Genomic DNA, 18,872 nt, shown 5'->3' with positions numbered 1-18,872 from the left:
CTGAAGGTACACCACGCTGAGCCAATCGCCCTTCTGCAAATAGGACTTTATCTGACAGGGCGTGCTCATCTTGAATTTCTCTTGGGGTAGAGAGAGATTGAACTGGGAAAGGTCTAGGATGGTGTGCAGGCCAGCCTGGTTGGGTTTGGGCACCGTAAAAAGCTGGGAGTAGAAGCCCTACCCTAGGGGAACGGGTGCCACTGCTCCGAGATCCAGCAAATTCTGTATCTTGGCTCTGAGGGAGGGCGACCCCGACTGCTGGAAGGGGGGATTGAAGGGTGGGGTAGGTGGAAGGGGCAAGCGTAAGGCTGCCCAAGCGACCGACAAGACCCACCGGTCCTCGGTGAGGGCCTGCCACACCTCCCAGTGAGACGCAACGTGCCCTCCCACCGGGGCCTCGCGCGAGCGCAGAGAAACTTCATTTAGTTGGTTTATCAGTGGTGGCGCCACCTGAAGAGGAGGCCGAGGAACGGGAGAAAAACCTGCTCTGTTGCCGTCGGCGAGAATTTCCTGATGGAGTATTGACCCTACAGGACTTCCGATCCAGAAATCCCCTAAAACCAGAGGAAGACAGAGGCTGCGAAGACGTTCTCTGTGCCCTGAAAGGCGGTTTCACCAAGACAGACAAGGGCTGTCTGGGTGCTGTCCTTAGTCTTAGTCAGTTCAACATCTGTCGTTGAGTGAAAAAGCTCCTTGCATTCAAAAGGCAGGCCCAGAACTTTATCCTGCACCTCTTTAGAGAACTTGGTAGTGTGCAGCCAAGCCTGACGAGAGGTGTCCACGCCAAGCATAAGGCCCCGGGCCGAGGTGTCGACATGATGCGCCGCGGCCTCCAGCATATCCTGCGCCAGGACCCTGGCATCTGACAACCCCACTTTAAAATACTCTAGTTTATTAGCGGGAATGAATTTCTCAAATTCTGACAGACCTTCCCACATTTTCATATTCGTCCCCGCTAATACCAGTTCTGCGTTAGCTTGACGTAACTGCAGGGCTGAATTAGCGAAAAATCTTCCTCCCCATAGAGTCCAGAAGCTTGTCCTCTTTGGCCAGAACCTGCGTTGCCGCTGTAGAAGACGAAGCGGGTCTGGATTGTAATGTAGCAGCAGCCACCATTGTGGAGGAATGGTGCGGACACGACGCTAAGGCCACTTCTTCCGAAGAATGGAGCCTATAAGCGAGCGTCGATCTTTTTTTTTTTATAAACTTTTTATTTTTTTTCGTTTAAAACAGCAAACAGACACAAAAACAAACAACTCACAACACATTTGCTCTGGCACTTTCGAGCTTAAGACTATATTGTTCGTCATCTGCACGGGTCACGGCTAGACGACCTCCCTCTCGATCGTATTGTCTTCGTGCTGGCCTGTATATCGCACCCAGGCGCCGGCGTATCAGTGCTCCTACCCCTCAAGGTCATTTGAGTCACTCGTGCTGTCTCCGTCCTTGTTCCTGAGCAGGTCTTGTACAAGCGCGTTCCACGCCAGTAGTCTGACCCCGCTGTTACTTTCTCCCCTTTGCGAAGCCCTTGTCCAGACTGCGGTTTCTTCTACTGCCCACTTTTGTAAGTCCGCCCACCAGCCCTCTATTGAGGGTCCTGCGCTTGCGTTCCACGCCATTGCAATGCAGCGTTTCGCCAGTATCGTCATCAGATCTTTCATCTTTGCCACGTGTGTCCTCAGCTCGTCTCCCCTCAGGAACAAGCCCAATATGTAAGACGCCGGCGACCAAGCTTGCATGTGAATTCCTGCTTTCGACGCCCTTTCCCTAATCGTGCTCCAGAAGTTCATTACTCTCGGGCACGACCAGAACATATGTACCATGTCTGCTAGTTGTTCTTGGCAGCGTGGGCAGCTTCGAGTTTGTCTGTCCCCCATGTTCGACATTCTTTAGATACGATATGCTCAGTGTACAATGTAGATTTGTATCTGCCTGAACCTTGCGTTCCTGGAAACTTTCTTTGCGTACTGGAGGGCCCCGTTCCATTCCTCATCCTTGAAGGGTTGCTGAAGCTCCTCCTACCATTTCGCTCGTGTGTTCAATGCCGTTGTGTTGATGGTTCCCAACATTTGATCGTAGAGCCTGGACACGGTGCGTCCCCCCTCCGAGACATCGTACCACGCGTCCAGAGTCCCTCCAGTGTCTTCCTCCTCTGGTAGAGTCTCCCACCTCCTTCTGATTGCTTGGACCACGCTATTATACAGTAGGAATTGGCCCCCGTGTACTTCTTGTTCCTCCACCAGGGACTGGAAGTCTACCCACTGTCCTCCTTGCCACAAATCCCCTATTTGGGCCACACCTTTGTCTTCCCATTGTGTTCTGAACGTTGCCAAACTTGCGATGCGGGTGTCCACCAGTCCCGCCAGGGGGATTTGCCTCGAGCAGGGGTCCCTCATGCCCTGTGCTTTCCACACTCTTTTCCATAATGCTCGGCCCAGCTGGATAATGTTAGGGAGGGCTTTGGCCCGGGCGGCACCTACCCACAGAAGTTCTCTTAAGTAGTATTGCTGGAGCAATGGTCAAAAAAGTATTGCGTCTATAGAGGTTTCCTTTCCCAACCAACGCACCCCAAACTGTAGTTGTGCCGCCAGATAGTATCGCTCGAAGTCCGGGAGCTTGCCTCCCCCCACCCTCAACTCATAGCCCCTTTGTAGTGTGCTCAGTGCTAACCTGTCCCCCCCGCCCCCTCAGGAAGTCTCTTACCATGGAGTGTAGTCGCCTGAAAAAGGACCCTGGTATGTTGTAGGGGATATTGGTGAAGTAGTATAGGAGCCGGGGTAAGACCGTCATCTTCAGCAGGGCCGCTCGGCCCATCATCCCCAGTGGTAGTGTCTTCCAGAACTGCATGGTGTTTCCAATTTTGTCCAGGGCCGCCTGTGTGTTGGTCATGTGTGTCTCAGTGGTATCATGGTAAAGGTCCACCCCTAGGTATCTAAAGGTAATCGGGGTCCATGTGAGGCCCAGGTGTGGCATCTGGTCTGATGTCATTTTTCGCAGGCCTGTCAGGGGGGTATGGGACAGCAAGGATTTTTCCCTGTTAAGATATTAAGAGATACTCGATAGTCTGCCAAACGCTCCGAGGGCCTCGAGCAGGTCCAGCAGGTGGGTGCGTGGATCTCGGACATTTCGATATCTGGTGTGTTTCCCCATCTATCACTATGCCAGTGTCCCTGTACTCTGCTCTTAGGAAGACCGCGAACGGTTCCAGGGCCAGAATATATAACATCGGGGATAGCGTGCACCCCTGCTTCGTAACCCGCCCTATGTTCCACTCCCCCCGAGACATGCCTACCCGTCTTTACCCTTGCCCTCGGGTCTTTGTATAGCAGCTTTATCCAGCATAGGAGCCCCTCCCCTATCCCAAAGTGAGCGAGCGCTCCCAGGAGCCAATCCCAGTTCACCAAATCAAATGCCTTGATCGCATCCAGTGAAGCCACGGCGCACACCCCTCTTCCTGATTCATCCTGTCAATAACGTAATGGAGTCTCTGGAGATTCCATGCAGTGTTTAATTCTGGTAGATACCCGTTTGATCTGTGTGGACCAGTGTGGGCATCACTATTTTAAGCCAGCTAGCTAGTGCCGCTGTTAGAATCTTGGAGTCTTGGTTTATCAGAGAGATTGGTCTGTAGGACCCACGCTCGAGGGGTGGCTTCCCTGCTTTAAGTATTGGAACTATTATAGATTCTGACATGCTACTTGGGAGCCTCCCTCTCTCGTATGCCTCCCCCAGCGCCTCTAGTAGTCTCTGGGCCAAGCTATCTCTGTATTTCTTATACAATTCCCCAGGTAACCCGTCGGGCCCTGGGGACTTACCCGTCGGTAGCTGGGTAATAACTTGCGCCAGCTCTTCCACAGTAAGGGGGGCGTCCAGCATTTGGGCCTGCTCCTCTGTCAGTTGAGGGAGCCCGATTTCCGCAAAAACGTCCTCCTGGCCCCCTCCTCTGCCTCTTGGACACTGGTGTATAGTTTCTCGTAGAATTGCGAGAACACCGCATTTATACCCTCTTGGGACTTTATCACCTCCCCCTGGCAGTTTGGATTGCGTTTATCAGTTCCCACTTGGTCTCCTGTTTAGTTAGCCAGGCTAGGAGCCTGCCAGGCTTGTCTCCTTCTGCTTGCAACTTCTGTATATACTTTCCGTAATCTAGCCACCCCAGCCTCTCCCAGGCTGCCATACACCGTTGTCTCATGGCGGTGAGGTCTCCCAGTTCTCCTCCCTTCTCCCCCGCCTGTGCTTCAGCCCTCTCAATCTTCCTTTCTATCTCCTCCAGTCCCACCAGGATTTCCCGTCTGAGGCCTCCAGTCTTCCCCATCGCTGCACCCCTGACCACTACCTTAAAGGCCTCCCCATGTCGTACCCGTGCTGTCCACGCTACCTGTGTTATGCTCGAAATAGTCATCTATCGTGCTCTGAATATGCTCCTGAAATTCCCCATCTAACAGTGCTTCCGCCCTCAGTTTCCATGTGGGTATAGGGGCTCTCCTATATTTGTGTGCCCATGCTACTCTTAGCGGGGCGTGGTTGGACAGGGTTCGTTCGTGTATGTGTGCCTCGGTAAATTCACCCAGTGTCTCCTTGCCCGTGAAAAGGTAATCTATCCGAGTGAATGTCCCGTGCGGGGCACTATAGTGTGTGTATCCCCTTTCGCTCCCATGTATCTTTCTCCAGACGTCTTCTAGCTCGAGCTGATCCAGCATCTTCTGTAGTACCTGCGCTGGTGGCACTGCTCTTTTATGCTGGTCGTCCGACCTATCCAGTTGGGGGTCCAACATGCAGTTAAGATCACCGGCCCAGATGATCGGTGTGTTCCTGTACGGGGCCAGCCGAGGCGTGAGTGACTTAAAGTCTGTTGCATCGTGATTGGGGGCGTAGGTGTTCACCAGGCACACTTCTCAGTTCTCCAGCATTCCATGGACAATCAAGACTCGGCCCTTGGCATCCTTTTCCTGATTGACGAGTTGAAATGGGGTGTCCGGGGCAATCCAGATCACCACCCCCCTTGCATAGAGGATGTTGAGCTATACATCTGGCCTCCCCATTTCTTGGCCACCTTGGCTTGCTTTTCAGCAGTCAGGTGTGTCTCCTGTAGCATTGCAATGTGGGCTTTTTCTTTGTTTAACCAGGCGTAGACCCTTAGCCTCTTGACGTAGGCATTCAGCCCTCCGACGTTCCATGTGACCACGTTTAGTTCAGCTCGGTCCTTATGTTGGCTGGCTCCAGTGGCCCGTTCATTCCCATGGGCCTGTTTGCTTCTATTTCCTCCTGGTGTACTGTCTTGGGGGGCCAGTCCTTAGTCTTCCTTCTGCTGTGCTTTTGGTGGTCTACGTGTCCGCGTCATCTCTGGTCTTTCCCAGTCTCAGCTAACCCTTCAGTTGCTAGATTCGGTTCCATACTGGCCTTTTTCTTCAGTGTTCCCTCATTGGTTTCCCACGCCTGGGCGTGGCCTCACATGCTCCTCTTTCTTGCCTTTGCCGTGTCCTCATCATATATTGTGCCTTCTTCCTCTCATGCCTTCTCCTTGCAAACTTAACCACACAACCTTAACTACTGTAAACAAACGCCCAGCCTCCCGTCCCCTGCTCAGGCCCCGCCGCCTTCCAGGTGCCGCCCTCCTTTCCGCGGGCGCACTCATCGCGGCATAGTGTCTTAAAACTGACACTGCAAACATTGTCTCTACTTGGGGTCTCTACGGTGGGTCTTGGCGGTCCAGTTCTGGAGGTCTTGAGCTCCCGTTTTGAACCACTTGTTTAGGCCTTTAGACTCTTGTTCTGCTGATTATCTGCCGTTTCTGCTTTCCACAGGGTGTGTCCCTGGTTTCTCATTTCGGGGAGGTGTCATGGCATCCGGCGGCCTGCTCAAGCGTCTTTCAAGCTCTCCTTCGCCCCGACCTTAGTTTGTGCCTCTGGGGCGTATAATTGGTCCTCATTCTCACTCCCTGCCTCGCCGGGGCCTCTCTATTCCTCTCGTCCACCTCTCTTGGTTGTGGAATCCCTTGTTGCTCCATCTACTCTTGTGCGACTGCTGTGGTCTCAAAGATCTGTGTCCTCCCGTTGTGCAACACTTTGAGCTTGGACGGGTATAGCAGCATCAATTTTGCACCCGGAGGCGCTCTTTGGTCGGCCAGAACTGGGCCCGCTGTTTTTGCACGAGCGCGGTATAATCTGGGTAGATGGTTACCCTGGCTCCATTTCGGGTTATCACCCCGCCCTCCCTTGAGAATGTCAAGATTTTTTCCCGGTCTTTAAAATTCATGATCTTCGCAATCATAGGTCTCGGTGGCGCTCCCGGGCGGGGTTTCCTAGTTAGTGCTCTGTGTGCCCTCTCCACTACGAAGCCCTGGGACAGAGTCCGTGGGCCTACCTCTTGGAGCAGTAGGTTCTCTATGTAGTTTGCAGGGTCTCTGTCTTCCTCCCCCTCCGGCAGTCCCACAATGCGTACGTTGTTGCACCTGGCTCTGCCCTCCGCATCTTCGGCACTGCGTTCCAGTGTACTGATCCGTTCCAGCGCCTCTGACATTTGTGATTGGGAGGTGGCCACATTCACAGAGTTGCTCTGTACTCATTGTTCCACCGTCGTCACTCTCTCCGCTAGGTTCCTTGTGTCCTGTCTAAGGAGCCCCACGTCCACGATCACTGCATCCAGTTTACCCTCCATCGACGCCTTCAAAGCCTCTATGGCCTCCAGGATACTGCTTTCCACCTGTCTGATCGCTCCCTGTGTGGCGTTTGGCGTGGCTGTGTCCGCCCCCGTCATCCCAGGTTGCGGGTCATCATTCTTACGGGCAAATGACTCCATGCTCATTTGTCTCCCTCTGCCGCCTCTGTTTGTCGGGCATGTTGATTTCCGTTGCCCTGTGTCTCTGGGCTGTATTGCAGGTGGTGTGCCCTCCGGGTTGCCGCCCCTCCAAGGCCGGCGCGCGCTCTCCCTCTTGCGGGTTATTCCAGTTTTAGCCCCGTCCTCCCTGAGTTCCTGTCGGCTCTACCGCTTCTGAGTGCTTTTTTGTTTTTTAGGGTCTTGTATTTGCAAAGTTCTTGCCCTCTCTTAGCGGTGAGTGCTCATAGACTCTTGTCGGGCCAGGATCTCCTTGTATGTCTTTTATCAGGTGGCTTCCCGCAGGTCTTCCTCGCTGTTGCCTGGCAGCTATGACTCCGCAATTGGACTGTTGTCCGCGGCCACTCAGTGAGAACGTTGTCTCCTGTCTCTGCCGTGGAGGCCTGTCTGTGGGGCTATCACTGATGATTCCAGCAGCTCTGCCGTGCTGGAGGGGGGGGGGTTCATAGTTCGAGGGGCCGTTCTCCTCAACTGCACTGTGATCTTGTTGTGTCGGCCGGGAGTCCCCTCAGCTCCCCAGGGGTTTTCTGTTTGTTCGTGGGTCTCCTCCTTCCTTCCCCCCTTGGTAGTCTGTTGATGGCTTGAGTGCTATTTGGGTGGGTTCTGTTCTCCCACGTATGCCCTGTGGCCCCCAGGCTGGTCACTGAGCTCCCGTTATCCCCCAGCTGTCTGACCGTGGGATCTTCCACTTTCGTCTTGCAGGGTTCCCTTATGGTTCCCCTTGATTGCCCTGTAGTTGGCTGCCGCTCTGCCTCAGGTGTGGTGTAGTGGCCACCTGCGTTCCTCTCGTTGCTGGGGGTTGGGGGAGGGTCGCACTCACTGACCCCGCTGGGCTCCCTTGCCGCTGCCCAGGCGTGTTCCCGTGGGACTCCTCCGCTGTGACTGCCGGCCCGCAGTGTGCCGGGGCATCTTGTCGGTGGTCCGGGCCACGGGCGCTGCCGCCTGTTCACGGCCGCCCGCGCCTCCGTGTCCCAGCGCATGTCTCCGCCCGCGATGGAGCGGGCCGACCCGGCGCTTCTCCCAGTCTCCTACCGGGTGGTTCGCTGGTGTCCGCTGGGGTTCCCCTCTCCTTGCCGGCTGTCTGCGCCCCTACGCCTGGTTGGTCCACGCTTCCAGCGTTTCTTCGTCTTTCAAGGCGCAGGCAATCTTTCAACGGGTCACGGCCGCCATTTTGTGTGGCGGTTCTGCGTTGCTCACAGTCTTCGTTTTAGCCTCGCCAGCCTCCGATTTTGCTCGGGCTTTCGCCTACGTGTGCGCTCCGGACCTTCAGATGTCTCCTCTTCCGTTTTCCGTCTTTTCTCGCCTAATTTTGGTCTTTTTCCAGGATCATTGGCCGGATCGAACGGGAGCTCTCAGAGACTTGCTCACGCTTGCATGGCCGCCAAGCCACGCCCCTCGAGCATCAATCTTTTTGTTAACAAACAATCCAGAGTGTGGTTTTTGCCAGACTTTACGGACCTCGGCTAAAACGTCCTTTTGCAAGAACAAGCCTGTGCGCTCCAAAGGAGACAAGGTGAATTGCCCACAAAAGCAACCCTTCCTGTGGAACGGGTGCCTCGGGTACTGGAACATCCAAAAGACATGTCCAGCACCTGGTCATGAAAACCTCTAACGGAGCGGGTCTGGTCCTCGCTGTCCTGATCCGGATGTGTGGGGGAGGGGAATCAAGCTGCGCAACATCTGGCACTGCTGGAGATTTGTCCACTGGAGACAATGGAGGCAAGTGAGGGAGGGCTGGTGGTGGCCCGGCCGGTAGAGGCAGCGCTGGTGGAATCACTGGTGCCACAACCGGGACCGACGGCGCAGGAGGGCACATCTCCCTAAACAAGCCTAGAAAATACTCCTTCATGGGGTCGGAGCGCATTAGCTTTTGAAATTTGCAGAAAAAGCGTCCTCCGCCGATGATTTAGGGGCACTTGGAGGAGGCCTCATGAGCGGAGTAACTCCATGGACGTAAGGGATGAGGGTTGCCAAGAGGGCCCTTCTCCGCTGTTATCAATATAGATCAAGGGCGCAGATGCCGCAGGGAGCGAGACGTTGTGCGGTAGGGGCCTCCGAGCGTTACAGTCAAAAACTGGAAGAAAGGGACGCACACAAGGAAAACTATGTTCACCTGAAATGCCACTCCCCACACCCTGCGCTGATGGCGTAGATGTAAGGAGTTATCCAAAATGGCCACCGTAGTCTTGGCGGGAGTAGCCGCCATTTTGTCAGCAGCTGAGGAGAACTGCGACACATGTGAAAGTGAGACAGGGGTCTCCACAGATGAGTCAGGGGGTCTTCATCTTCGCCTTGACACAAGGAACCTCGGCCGAGCCGGTACTGCGTGGCCTAGAATGTTTTTTGAGACATGCTATCAGCCAGAATAGCCTTCAACGGAAAGACCTCGGCAACGCCGATAACAGAGGAATTCTGGTCAGAGACCTCACTCCGTGCCCCCGCAAAAGAACTGGCGTCACCGCTTGAGCGGGAATGATGAGGAGTACACCTCACCGACAAGACCTTAACAGGCCTCACAGAACTGTCGGTCACCTTAGCTGCCAAACGAGGGACCTTGGACACGAGCCCAGTAAAAGCCCCTTCAAGAAGGGCCTCGAACTTTAGTTTGGTACAGAAAACCTCAGAGGCCTCAGGGCGACCCTGGTGTCTTTACGGGAAGCTCCAGTCAAGGAGACTCGAAGCAAGCTCTGGTACCCACCGCCTCAGTATAACTGGGCCCACAAACAGCCGCCACAGGAGGGGCCTCGGATTGTAATCTGGTGTCAATAGGCCCCTTACGGAGGCCCTTGGAGAAAACTCTGGTGCACTTTTTAGACCTCAGGGCAAGCCCCGGTAACAGAGCTTTTGATGCTCCCAGACCAGGAAGACCCCAGGAAGGAGTGGCCCGGCCGGGGTGCCCTAAAAAGTAAAGAACTCACCAGGCGTTTATTTTTCTCATCGATGAAAGTTTGAAAGTGAGTAGGGGGAGTGCGCTGAAACACCTCCCACCGCTCTAAACGACATTTAAGTGCCCAGACCGAAAGCGAATCGCAGTAAAAGCATGAGTCCCACCGGTGGTCCGGACCCAAACACTCTAAACAAAGAGGATGGTGTTCCGCAGCGAAGCGTCGCTCACAGGAAGAACAAATAGGAAAATCTAACTGAACCGGCATAGATGGACTGCCACACAACCACTAAGCCGTAGCAGGAGAGGACGACACTGGAAGGAAAAAATCTTCCAAAGAAGCAAGTGCGTCCAGTCACGATCGAGCGTAGAAAAGGACTGATGGGCGATGCGCTGGGCGGAGCTAAGGAGGACAGGATTCCGGCCGCGTGCGGTACCCCGCGTAAAAAGAGGAAGAACCCATTTTTAAAAAAATGTGATGCTTTTTACAAAGTGCTCCGGTCCTGTCCCACAGGACATAGGAATGTCCCATAAGTATGGGGGAAAGGTGACGGGACGTAGGAGTACTGGATTTGTAGGATGTAATGCTCATGATGTCTTTTTAAAGAATTGGTCTCACATGCCCACCTTTGGGGAATGCCCTGCTACGATGTAAAACCTTTTGTTATTACTGAATCTATTTTCTAGGTGTGTAATAAGACCATAAGGGGCTCGTGCCATCAGCCTAATATCACATTTTGGTTGCTTTCTGGGCTTAGGTGCTAAAGGCCCAACCCCTTTTCCTTCCTTCATGGGTTGTATTTATTGTACGATTTACAGAAAGTATGCTACTATGCATTAGAGGTTTAGGATCTAGGGTAACTTAACTAGGAGGCAATTCGGCTCCTTACACGACTTTATAAAGGTTTGTTTTTATTAATTGGGGTACCACCCCCAGCACATACATCTTGTATGTTGCCTACCAACAGGTAGTGGTAACATTTTACACATTCACTGTGTTGATACCATGTGCTATGTTTAACCTAAATACTTATTTATACTAATGGATTTACTAGGTGTGCGTTTCATAAATCTACTTATTTTCTAGAATACTAGTGTAGTGCATTCTTTGGGGGTAACTGTATGGATCAACTGTACTTCACTACCAGCCTTGCTGCCTCCCTTGAGTTAAACCAGACTGCACTGCCCCACCTACCACTAGAGAGTCTGGTTTTAAATTTCAGTAAGAAACTCTGCTCTGCATCTAAGTTAGATGGTTTTACATCTACCAGAGGGCTGTGGAAAAATCTCCTCAAGATCACCAGGTGATGTTCTTGTGCACATGTGCAGTGATCACTAAACCATGAATAGTTGAAGCTGTGGCAATTCCTTTAAGCAGGGGTCGGGGGGACGAGAGGGACTTGAGAAGCAGAGTAAGGAAGGGGTTTAGAGTAGGCCCCTTGGAATTATTACAACATATGTCCTATGACTTGCCTCAAAGCCTCTGCACTTTCAGAAATTGTTTTTTTCTGGGAGGGCAAGTGTAGTTGTTTCGATTACTATTTCGCTACAGTGGTACCCTGCAACAGTGTGGAGTGCGGGGCAGTCTTAGGCAGCTGCAACAGATTTTCAAGGTAATCTCGAATGTTATGTTGTACTACCAAATTGGCCTGAAACATACGAGCAAGTTCCATTTAATTCTAGGGCTCCTCTCAATTCAATGAACCTCGGGTGAAGGAGTAGCCAGGGTGCCTATGAAAAAAGGGGGCAGCAAAGTGAATTCACCAGTCTTCCCTCCTGATACTCTGAGAACTTGTGGAGCAATTGAGTAAAAAGTAATAAACTACAAGGAAAGGCGCAGGTTAAAAAAAAGCTGCAAAATAATGTAATGACCGTACAAGTTCATCTGACATGCAATGCTACTTTCATTTATTTATTTATTTTATTTGTATAGCGCAGACCAGGCCCGGAGGCTACCGGGCGCATTTCTTAAGGCAATGGTTACATACGTTGCATACAATGATGATATATCAACAATAAGTAAGGCATAGAAATAGACATGTGTAGGTGGTACATGGAAAGTCAAGTAATGCATCCTTACTGATGTTATTGCAGCACGTTTTAGTAAGAATCTTAGGCATTGGAGGAGGCGAGCCAACATTTGGCTTTGTGTTTGAAAAGGTTGAAGGAGGGGAGGTTTCTGATAGTCAAGGGGACAGTATTCCACAGTTTGGCTGCCAGGACTGGGAAGCTAGACCCACCGGCTGTTTGGAGCTTGTATCTGGGTATCGTTAGGCTCTGATTCAGGGTAGATCTAAGTGATCGGACTGGAGTGTACATCATGAATCGTGAGGAGAGATACGTGGGGGCCAGATTGTTCAGGCATTTGTAGGTAAGGGCAAGCGATTTTAGTGAGATCCTTTGGGTGACTGACAACCAGTGAAGGTTCTTCCTGGTATCCGAGATGTGTGCAGATCTGGGGATATTGAGGGCTGCCCTGATGGCGTTATTTTGTATAATTTGGAGCTTGTCTAGGTTACACTGGTTAGTGCCCTGGTACAATGCATTGCAATAGTCAAGTTTAGACATGACCAGGGTCCTAGCCAGGGTAGTGCAGTTATGCGAGGAGAGGAGAGGACGACATGCTGTGATCAACTTGCAGGTATAGGCGGCGGCGGCCGCAACTGCATTGGTTTGTCTGTGAAGGGAGAGGGTGGAGTCAAGGTAGATTCCAAGTGTTTTTGTGTCTTTAGAAACTTTAGTTATGTTTCCATCAATGTTAAAGGAACTAAACATAGGGTTCAGTTTGTTTAGTCTTTGCGGAGTACCTAGGATGAGGAGCTCTGTCTTGTCATCATTGAGACAGAGCTTATGTTGGGCCATCCAAGTTTGAATGACATGGTAGACATCGTTCAAGGCTTTTGAGTCTAAGGTGTAATCACCCGTGATGGGGATGAGTATCTGGGTGTCATCCGCATAATTAGTGTAGGTAACACCCAGGTAATCAAGCACATTGAATAAGGGTTTAGTGAATACATTATGAAGGGTGGGGGAAACGCACGATCCTTGGGGGACTCCGCACGGGACTGGTGCAGGGTCAGCCGCAGAGGTGGGCGAGAATACCCTCATCTGTCTGTTTGCCAGGAAGGATTGAATCCAGTTTGTGGCCATGTCAGAGAAGTGAGCTGCTGTTTTCAGGTGGTGACAGAGGATTTGGTGATTAACCAGATCAAAGGCAGCAGATAAGTCTAGTAGTAGTAGCATGGCTAGTTTACCTTTGTCTTTGATATCCTCGATTTGGGTCTTGAGATCAAGGAGGGCTGTCTCCGTACCATGCTTCGGTCTTTCATGACTGCACTGGGAAAGGATCACTTTTCGGGTCAAGAAACATGAGCGATGTAGGTACATGCAGAGGGGCATATAGTCACGCATGAGCCACAGTACAACATTTGTGCTGCGGTAGAACATGTTCGGCATTTGGTCCCTTATCCGGGTATAACATAGGCACACAGGAAAGGGACCAGAAGGAGTACCAGGGGTGTGTTAAGGGCAGAGCAAAGCAGGTGGGTGGCATAGCAGACATGGAGGAGAGTGGGGTGCCACAGAGCTGAGCCATTAAGATGGTTTGGGAACAACCCAAATGAGGGGGAGCAAGGCAATTAGATGCAAAAGGATGTAGGCAAAGCAAAATGTGTGGCACTCCCTAGTGCATATAAATAATTGTCAGAAGAGAGATCACTGAGGAGTAAACCGGAGGCTTTGGCTGAAGTACAGATTCGTGCGAGACCAACAAAGCAAGTATAGATTCTGGATATCTAGACTGGCATGCTATTACTCTCTCCACCATACCAACTAACATAAGCCTTAGAACTTAAAACATTTTTCAATTAGACACCAAAGCAAAAACAAGAAACGGGATATATGGCCTCTGATACAAAAAATACAATTTAACAGTGATAAAAGTTCCAGGCCATATCAGAAACATTTATGCAAGTCAAGTAAAACTGAAAGAGAAACAAAAAACACTTACTTTGTCAGAATCTTTTCCTGCGCAGTTAACACTGACAACACTACTGTTTGCTCTAAGCCACTGAAATTCTTTCAGCATCTGTGCTCCCTTTGGTCCATGTTCATATGGAAGATAGAACAAATCAGCAAGAAGTTGAAGATCATCCAGAGTCACAATCTCTGCTTTGTAGAGTGGCTTCTCATTCGGACCAGGTACAAAGGTGTCCTTGTTAATTTGCTCATCAGTCTGCATAGGAGCAATGTCACTTCCTGAGTCTTCCTGCATTGATGTTTCTGGCGACTTGGATTCCGATAAGCTCTCTTTATCAGTGTCCATTGGTTTCAACTCTTCAGACATTTTGGACTCAACAATCTCTGTTAACGTCCGATTCTTCTCTACATCATCTACTTTCTCTACCACCATTTCCATTGGTTCTTCATCCAACTGTTTTTTCTCTTCTTTCGATAACACTGAAGGCTCCACATTTCCTGCTGCTCCTTGACTCATAATTGGTTGCTGATAAACTGTTGTTACTGTGGTTGCCACATTTAATGAAGGTGGAGAAACAATGGCTGCCCCACAAGAAACACGTGTTTTAGCGCCACTGTGGGCTACTTGCCGACCTGTTTAACACAAGTAAAACATTTCAGAGTGGCAAAATAAGCACACTGTCCCAAAAGACATGGGAAGATTAGAAATGACCCAATAAAGTGTGATCAGGAATAAGGATGACCACTATACAACTGAATTTTCAGTCTTTCAAAAAATGAAGCACACAACAAAATCATCAAGGGAAACATTACCCCTGTTCCACCCTAATATTTTAAGCTGTTTTCCAATTTGTCATTTAAACACTCAGGTGCTAGTCCTCAAGCATGTTTATGAATGGGTTAAGGAATCTATGAGGAACATTAACTCTCAACATGTTTTGACACTCCTGTGCTGGCATGAAATTTTATCAAAACAGGTAGGTAATCTCCTTAACTCGTAGATACCCAGGGAATATATCAACAACAAATGGGATTAGTACCATACAAGATAAATCATGTCAAAGTTGAAAAATATTTTTTTAAAGCAATAAACGCTATGTATTAAATCAACATCAATGGAGGTAGCACAAAGAAATAGGTAGCGTTGCTTTATTAGCCTTACAGTACACAGTGTTCATTGACAAATCAATATACAGATGACATTTTGATTTATCTATATGAAACTGTTAAACAAACTTTGAATGCAGTACCCTCGGGAACACTACAATCAACTCTGACTACAGGTATGCACAACCCAACCTTTGGTATAAGCTTGTACTACACAGTTTTGGTAGCGTGTTGAGCAGCCAGGCTTATCTCGAGAGGGTAAATGTGAGCAGTATTTGAGTTACACAGAGATTCACAGTTACAGGTATTTAAATAAACTCTTACACTAAAGGTTTCTTGCATAAACAATTATTAATGAATCAGTCAGTTATAAAGTCTTCTTTAGAAGGGAGCAATATAATAGGAACACACAAATACACTTCAATACTGAACACTGAGTTTCTGAATCAGAAAAGACCCTTTTGGGATGGCCCACAGACAACCTAGACCCACAGGTGACTTCAATAACAAGGGTGCTGGGGACATTAATATCTTACTGTTGGCATTCAGAGCACTTAAAATTTGGTAAAAGGCAAAGGTTATTAGTACACAATAGATCACAAATATTCTTAAGCAAGGCAAATAGTTTCAGATCCTCTTAGAAGAGTCATACAATTCAATAGGCTTAGCCAAAGTCAATAGGCAAAAGTCTTGTATAGGATGAAACTTCTGATAAGTAAATGGAAAAGTCTTTGCACAAGTTCTTAGGAGTCTTTGATTAATAAAAAAAAAAAAAAAAAAAAAAGAAGAATCAAATGTAGGGCCACAAGCTGATTAGACTTGTGAGTTGCAGAAGATACAAGCACTTCCACAGCAAGAGGTACGTTCTCTTAGACTTGTTTTACAGTATCCTAGAAATAAAGAAAAGATGCAGCTGATGACTTCTGTTCCTGTGCAGCTCTGCAGATCTCAATGTTCCTGGGCCTCAGTCGTGGGGACAAGAGGGAGGACGTCGGGGGACTCCTGCACTGGGACGGTCAAAACTTGCAACCGGCAAATTTAACTTTCAGTGGCTGTTTCGCGTTTCAGCTTCTCACGGCTACTGCAAATAGCAACAACGTGGTTCCTGACTGCTGAGGTGGGCTTTCCTTGCTTCTGGGGTCCCGCACTCTTGTTGAGGGGGCTCAGGCTTGGTCAGTCCTGCTTCTTAGGAGTCTGGAGGATCTTCCAAAAAGCTCTAGGCCAGCTTAAAAGCAATGCACACAATCTGGTATTCCTCTCCCTGGCTCTAAAGTTCCAGCAGCAACTCTGGAAATTCAACCAGCTCCGAGATGATGTCCAGGTGGCTTACTTTGGAGTTGATTGGAGTCGTCCTTGCAGGGGCTTCTCTGCTGATGCGAACTTGGCGTTTCGGCACTGCAGCAGGGCTTCATCGGGCTAACCAATGGTCCAGGTGTTGCAGCAGGCGTCCTCTTCAAGTTCTTCTTCGGTTCCTTTGTCCAGTGGTCGACTCAATTCCAAGCCAAAAGACTTTTATTCAGTTCTCTCCCATTCATTCCAGCCTAGATGACACTCACCCAGCAGGGTGGCTGTCCTTGCCGGACAGTCAGCCAGCCAATCACCACAGAGTGCATTTGGGTCTCCTAGGAGTCTAAGCACAGGGAGTTTCGGGCACCACCCTCACTTCCAGCCTACCCCAGACACTCTGAAGACACTGGCAAGCTTCACTCCTGAATCCCGCCAAAGGCGAAATGAACAAAGACCAAACCTGGTTTGGCACGCAGAGGAAATCTCTAGAAGGACCTTTCCACGAAGACATGGCGAAAAATGAACACCAGGGTCCATTTATTCAAAGATGGCTCTGCACCATTTTGAAAAAGATGGCTCCCGCGGTTGCTTTACCAGAGCTGCGAACAGCCGTGGTAAATGCAAACCATGGTAGTTACGAAACCACTGCCACCAGCCATTCATTGAGGAAAGGGTAACGTAAAATATGTTACATAAGAAGCTGGGATACTAAGAAACACCTCCAGCACTCTATTGGAAGATTGGGTGTGCTGGTCTAGAAAGTTACAATCGTAAGTAAAGTCAATTTCACTTTACTGCTCTGGGAAACAGTAGTTTATCTCAGGGAAAGGTATTTAACCTTGGAGAAATCTGGAAGACTTTCCTGTGCCACTGCACTGAAGGTGCTGTGTGACAAAATGTAAAAGATGATGCCTATGGAGTTTGTCAGACTCCATAACCAAAAGAAACGGAGGTAAAATTCACATTAAAATACATGAGCGAGTGGGAAAAGAAGAGTCTCACTCTCTCCAGGTTAAACAAATCAAGTCCTCAAAATCCAGCAATGTTGCTGGGAATTGCCACATTTCTGAGAATTCTCCCCAACAGAAACTAGCAGTGATCCGCTCTTTACTTACAGATGAGGCGACAGGCTGGAATTGGCACTTGCATATTTTTAAATAATGTCATTCTCTACACTCAAAGGTGTCACAGTCAGCATTGAGTTCACATGAGCCACTGGCACAGTAGCAGTCTAAATCAGAAGGTAATTCAGACATTGTGGCCCCCATGTACACTGTATGATTAGTGGGAAGGCTTAGCCACTTATGTTTTAATCTCATTCTCTTGCAGGCATCTACCTGCCACAGGCGTAGCCATTTAAATTCAACTCAAGGAAATAACATGACTGGCTGTATAATAAAGAACTTCATAAATATATCTGTAGATTGTTTTTCTACGCAGTAGAGATAATCAAAATAAATCTAATATAAATGTGTTATTAGTACCATCTGGTCCTTAAGAAAACCTAAGATATGGGACATTTCTCAGGGATTGTTGAAACTAACAGTGTCAAGATTTTAGATAAGAGCTGGGAGACTCAAAAAAGAGCCCGTTTTGGCTTGTAGACAACTGTTAGGGAGAAATCTCAAAAATGTGCTAATTCCTCTCTACCTTAGAGACCCCCCCCCCCCCCAACAACTTTGAGGACTTGAATTTTTAACCTGGAGAGAGTGAGATCATTTTTTCTACTCTGTCATGAATTTCAATGTGTTTTTGGAGCACTGTTACTTTTGGTTGTGGAGTCTGACCAACTCCATAGGCATAATATTTTACATTGTGTCACACAGCACCTTCAGTGCAGTGGCACAGGGACGTCTTTCAGATTTCCCAAAGGTTTAAATACCTTCTCTTGGTGAAACTACTTTTTCCAAGAGCATTGAAGTGAAACTGAGTATTTGAATTTGTAACTTTCTAGCCCCAGCATCTTACAATAGGTTGTTGGTGGGGTTACTTAGTATCCCCTTTGTCTAGCTTCTCATTTATCATTTTTGGGTTACCCTTTCCTCGATGAATGGCTGGTGGAAGTGGTTTACTTTTAACTACCGTGGTGTGCTTTTACTGTGGGCTGCGTTCGCAGCTGCAGTAAAGCACCCAAGGGGGCCATTTTTGTGAAAATGGCCACAGTGTTCTTTTTTTGCCATTTATTTGTGGAAAGGTCCCTTTTGTGATTTACTCTGCGTGCCAAACCAGGTTTGGTCCCTTTGTTCATCTTGCCTTTGGCAGGATTCACAAATGAAGCCCGCCTCTAGCTCCAGGCTGTCTGGTGGGGGCAGGAAGCGAGGGAGGTGCCCGACAACCCCTGTGCTTAGTCTCCTAGGAGACAGAAATGCACTCTTAGGTGATTGGCCGGCTGGCTGTCCGGAAGGACAGCCAGACTGCTGGGTGACTGACAGTTAGGCTGGAATGAATGGGAGAAACCTGCATTAAAAGGCAAGCCTTTTTGGCTTAGAAGGCAGAGTCGACCACTGGAGGAAGGAATCCGAAGAAGAACTTGGAAGAGACACCTGCTGCAACGCCTGGACCGTTGGTTTGCCCGGTGAAGCCCTGTTGCTGTGCTGAAGCAGTGAATTCGCCTCGATTGGAAAATCCCTGCAAGGACGACATCTCCCCTTGAGTTGGTGTGACCAATCAACCCCAAAGTAAGCCACCTGGACATTCTCTCAAAACTGGTTGCATTTCCACTGCAGTTGCTGCTGGAACCGAAGAGCAAGGAAGAGGAACACCAGATCGCGTGCGTTGCTTT

General features: G+C 49.5%; 1 protein-coding gene across 1 annotated transcript in view; it reads right to left on the bottom strand.

Moving 5' to 3' along the window:
* The window catches only part of OGA (O-GlcNAcase), an 867,474-nt gene that overhangs the window by 288,738 nt on the left and 559,864 nt on the right, over positions 1-18,872 (bottom strand). The window contains exon 9 of the mRNA XM_069611624.1: positions 13,728-14,329. Within this exon, the coding sequence (XP_069467725.1) occupies positions 13,728-14,329 (602 nt within the window). The remainder of the gene's footprint in view (positions 1-13,727; positions 14,330-18,872) is intronic.

The sequence above is a fragment of the Ambystoma mexicanum genome, chromosome 8 (genome assembly GCF_040938575.1).
Source record: "Ambystoma mexicanum isolate Mex_15411 chromosome 8, UKY_AmexF1_1, whole genome shotgun sequence".
Classification (NCBI taxonomy): domain Eukaryota; kingdom Metazoa; phylum Chordata; class Amphibia; order Caudata; family Ambystomatidae; genus Ambystoma; species Ambystoma mexicanum.
The sequence above is the reverse complement of the archived record's forward strand: the minus strand, read 5'-3'. Positions and strand labels throughout refer to the sequence as shown.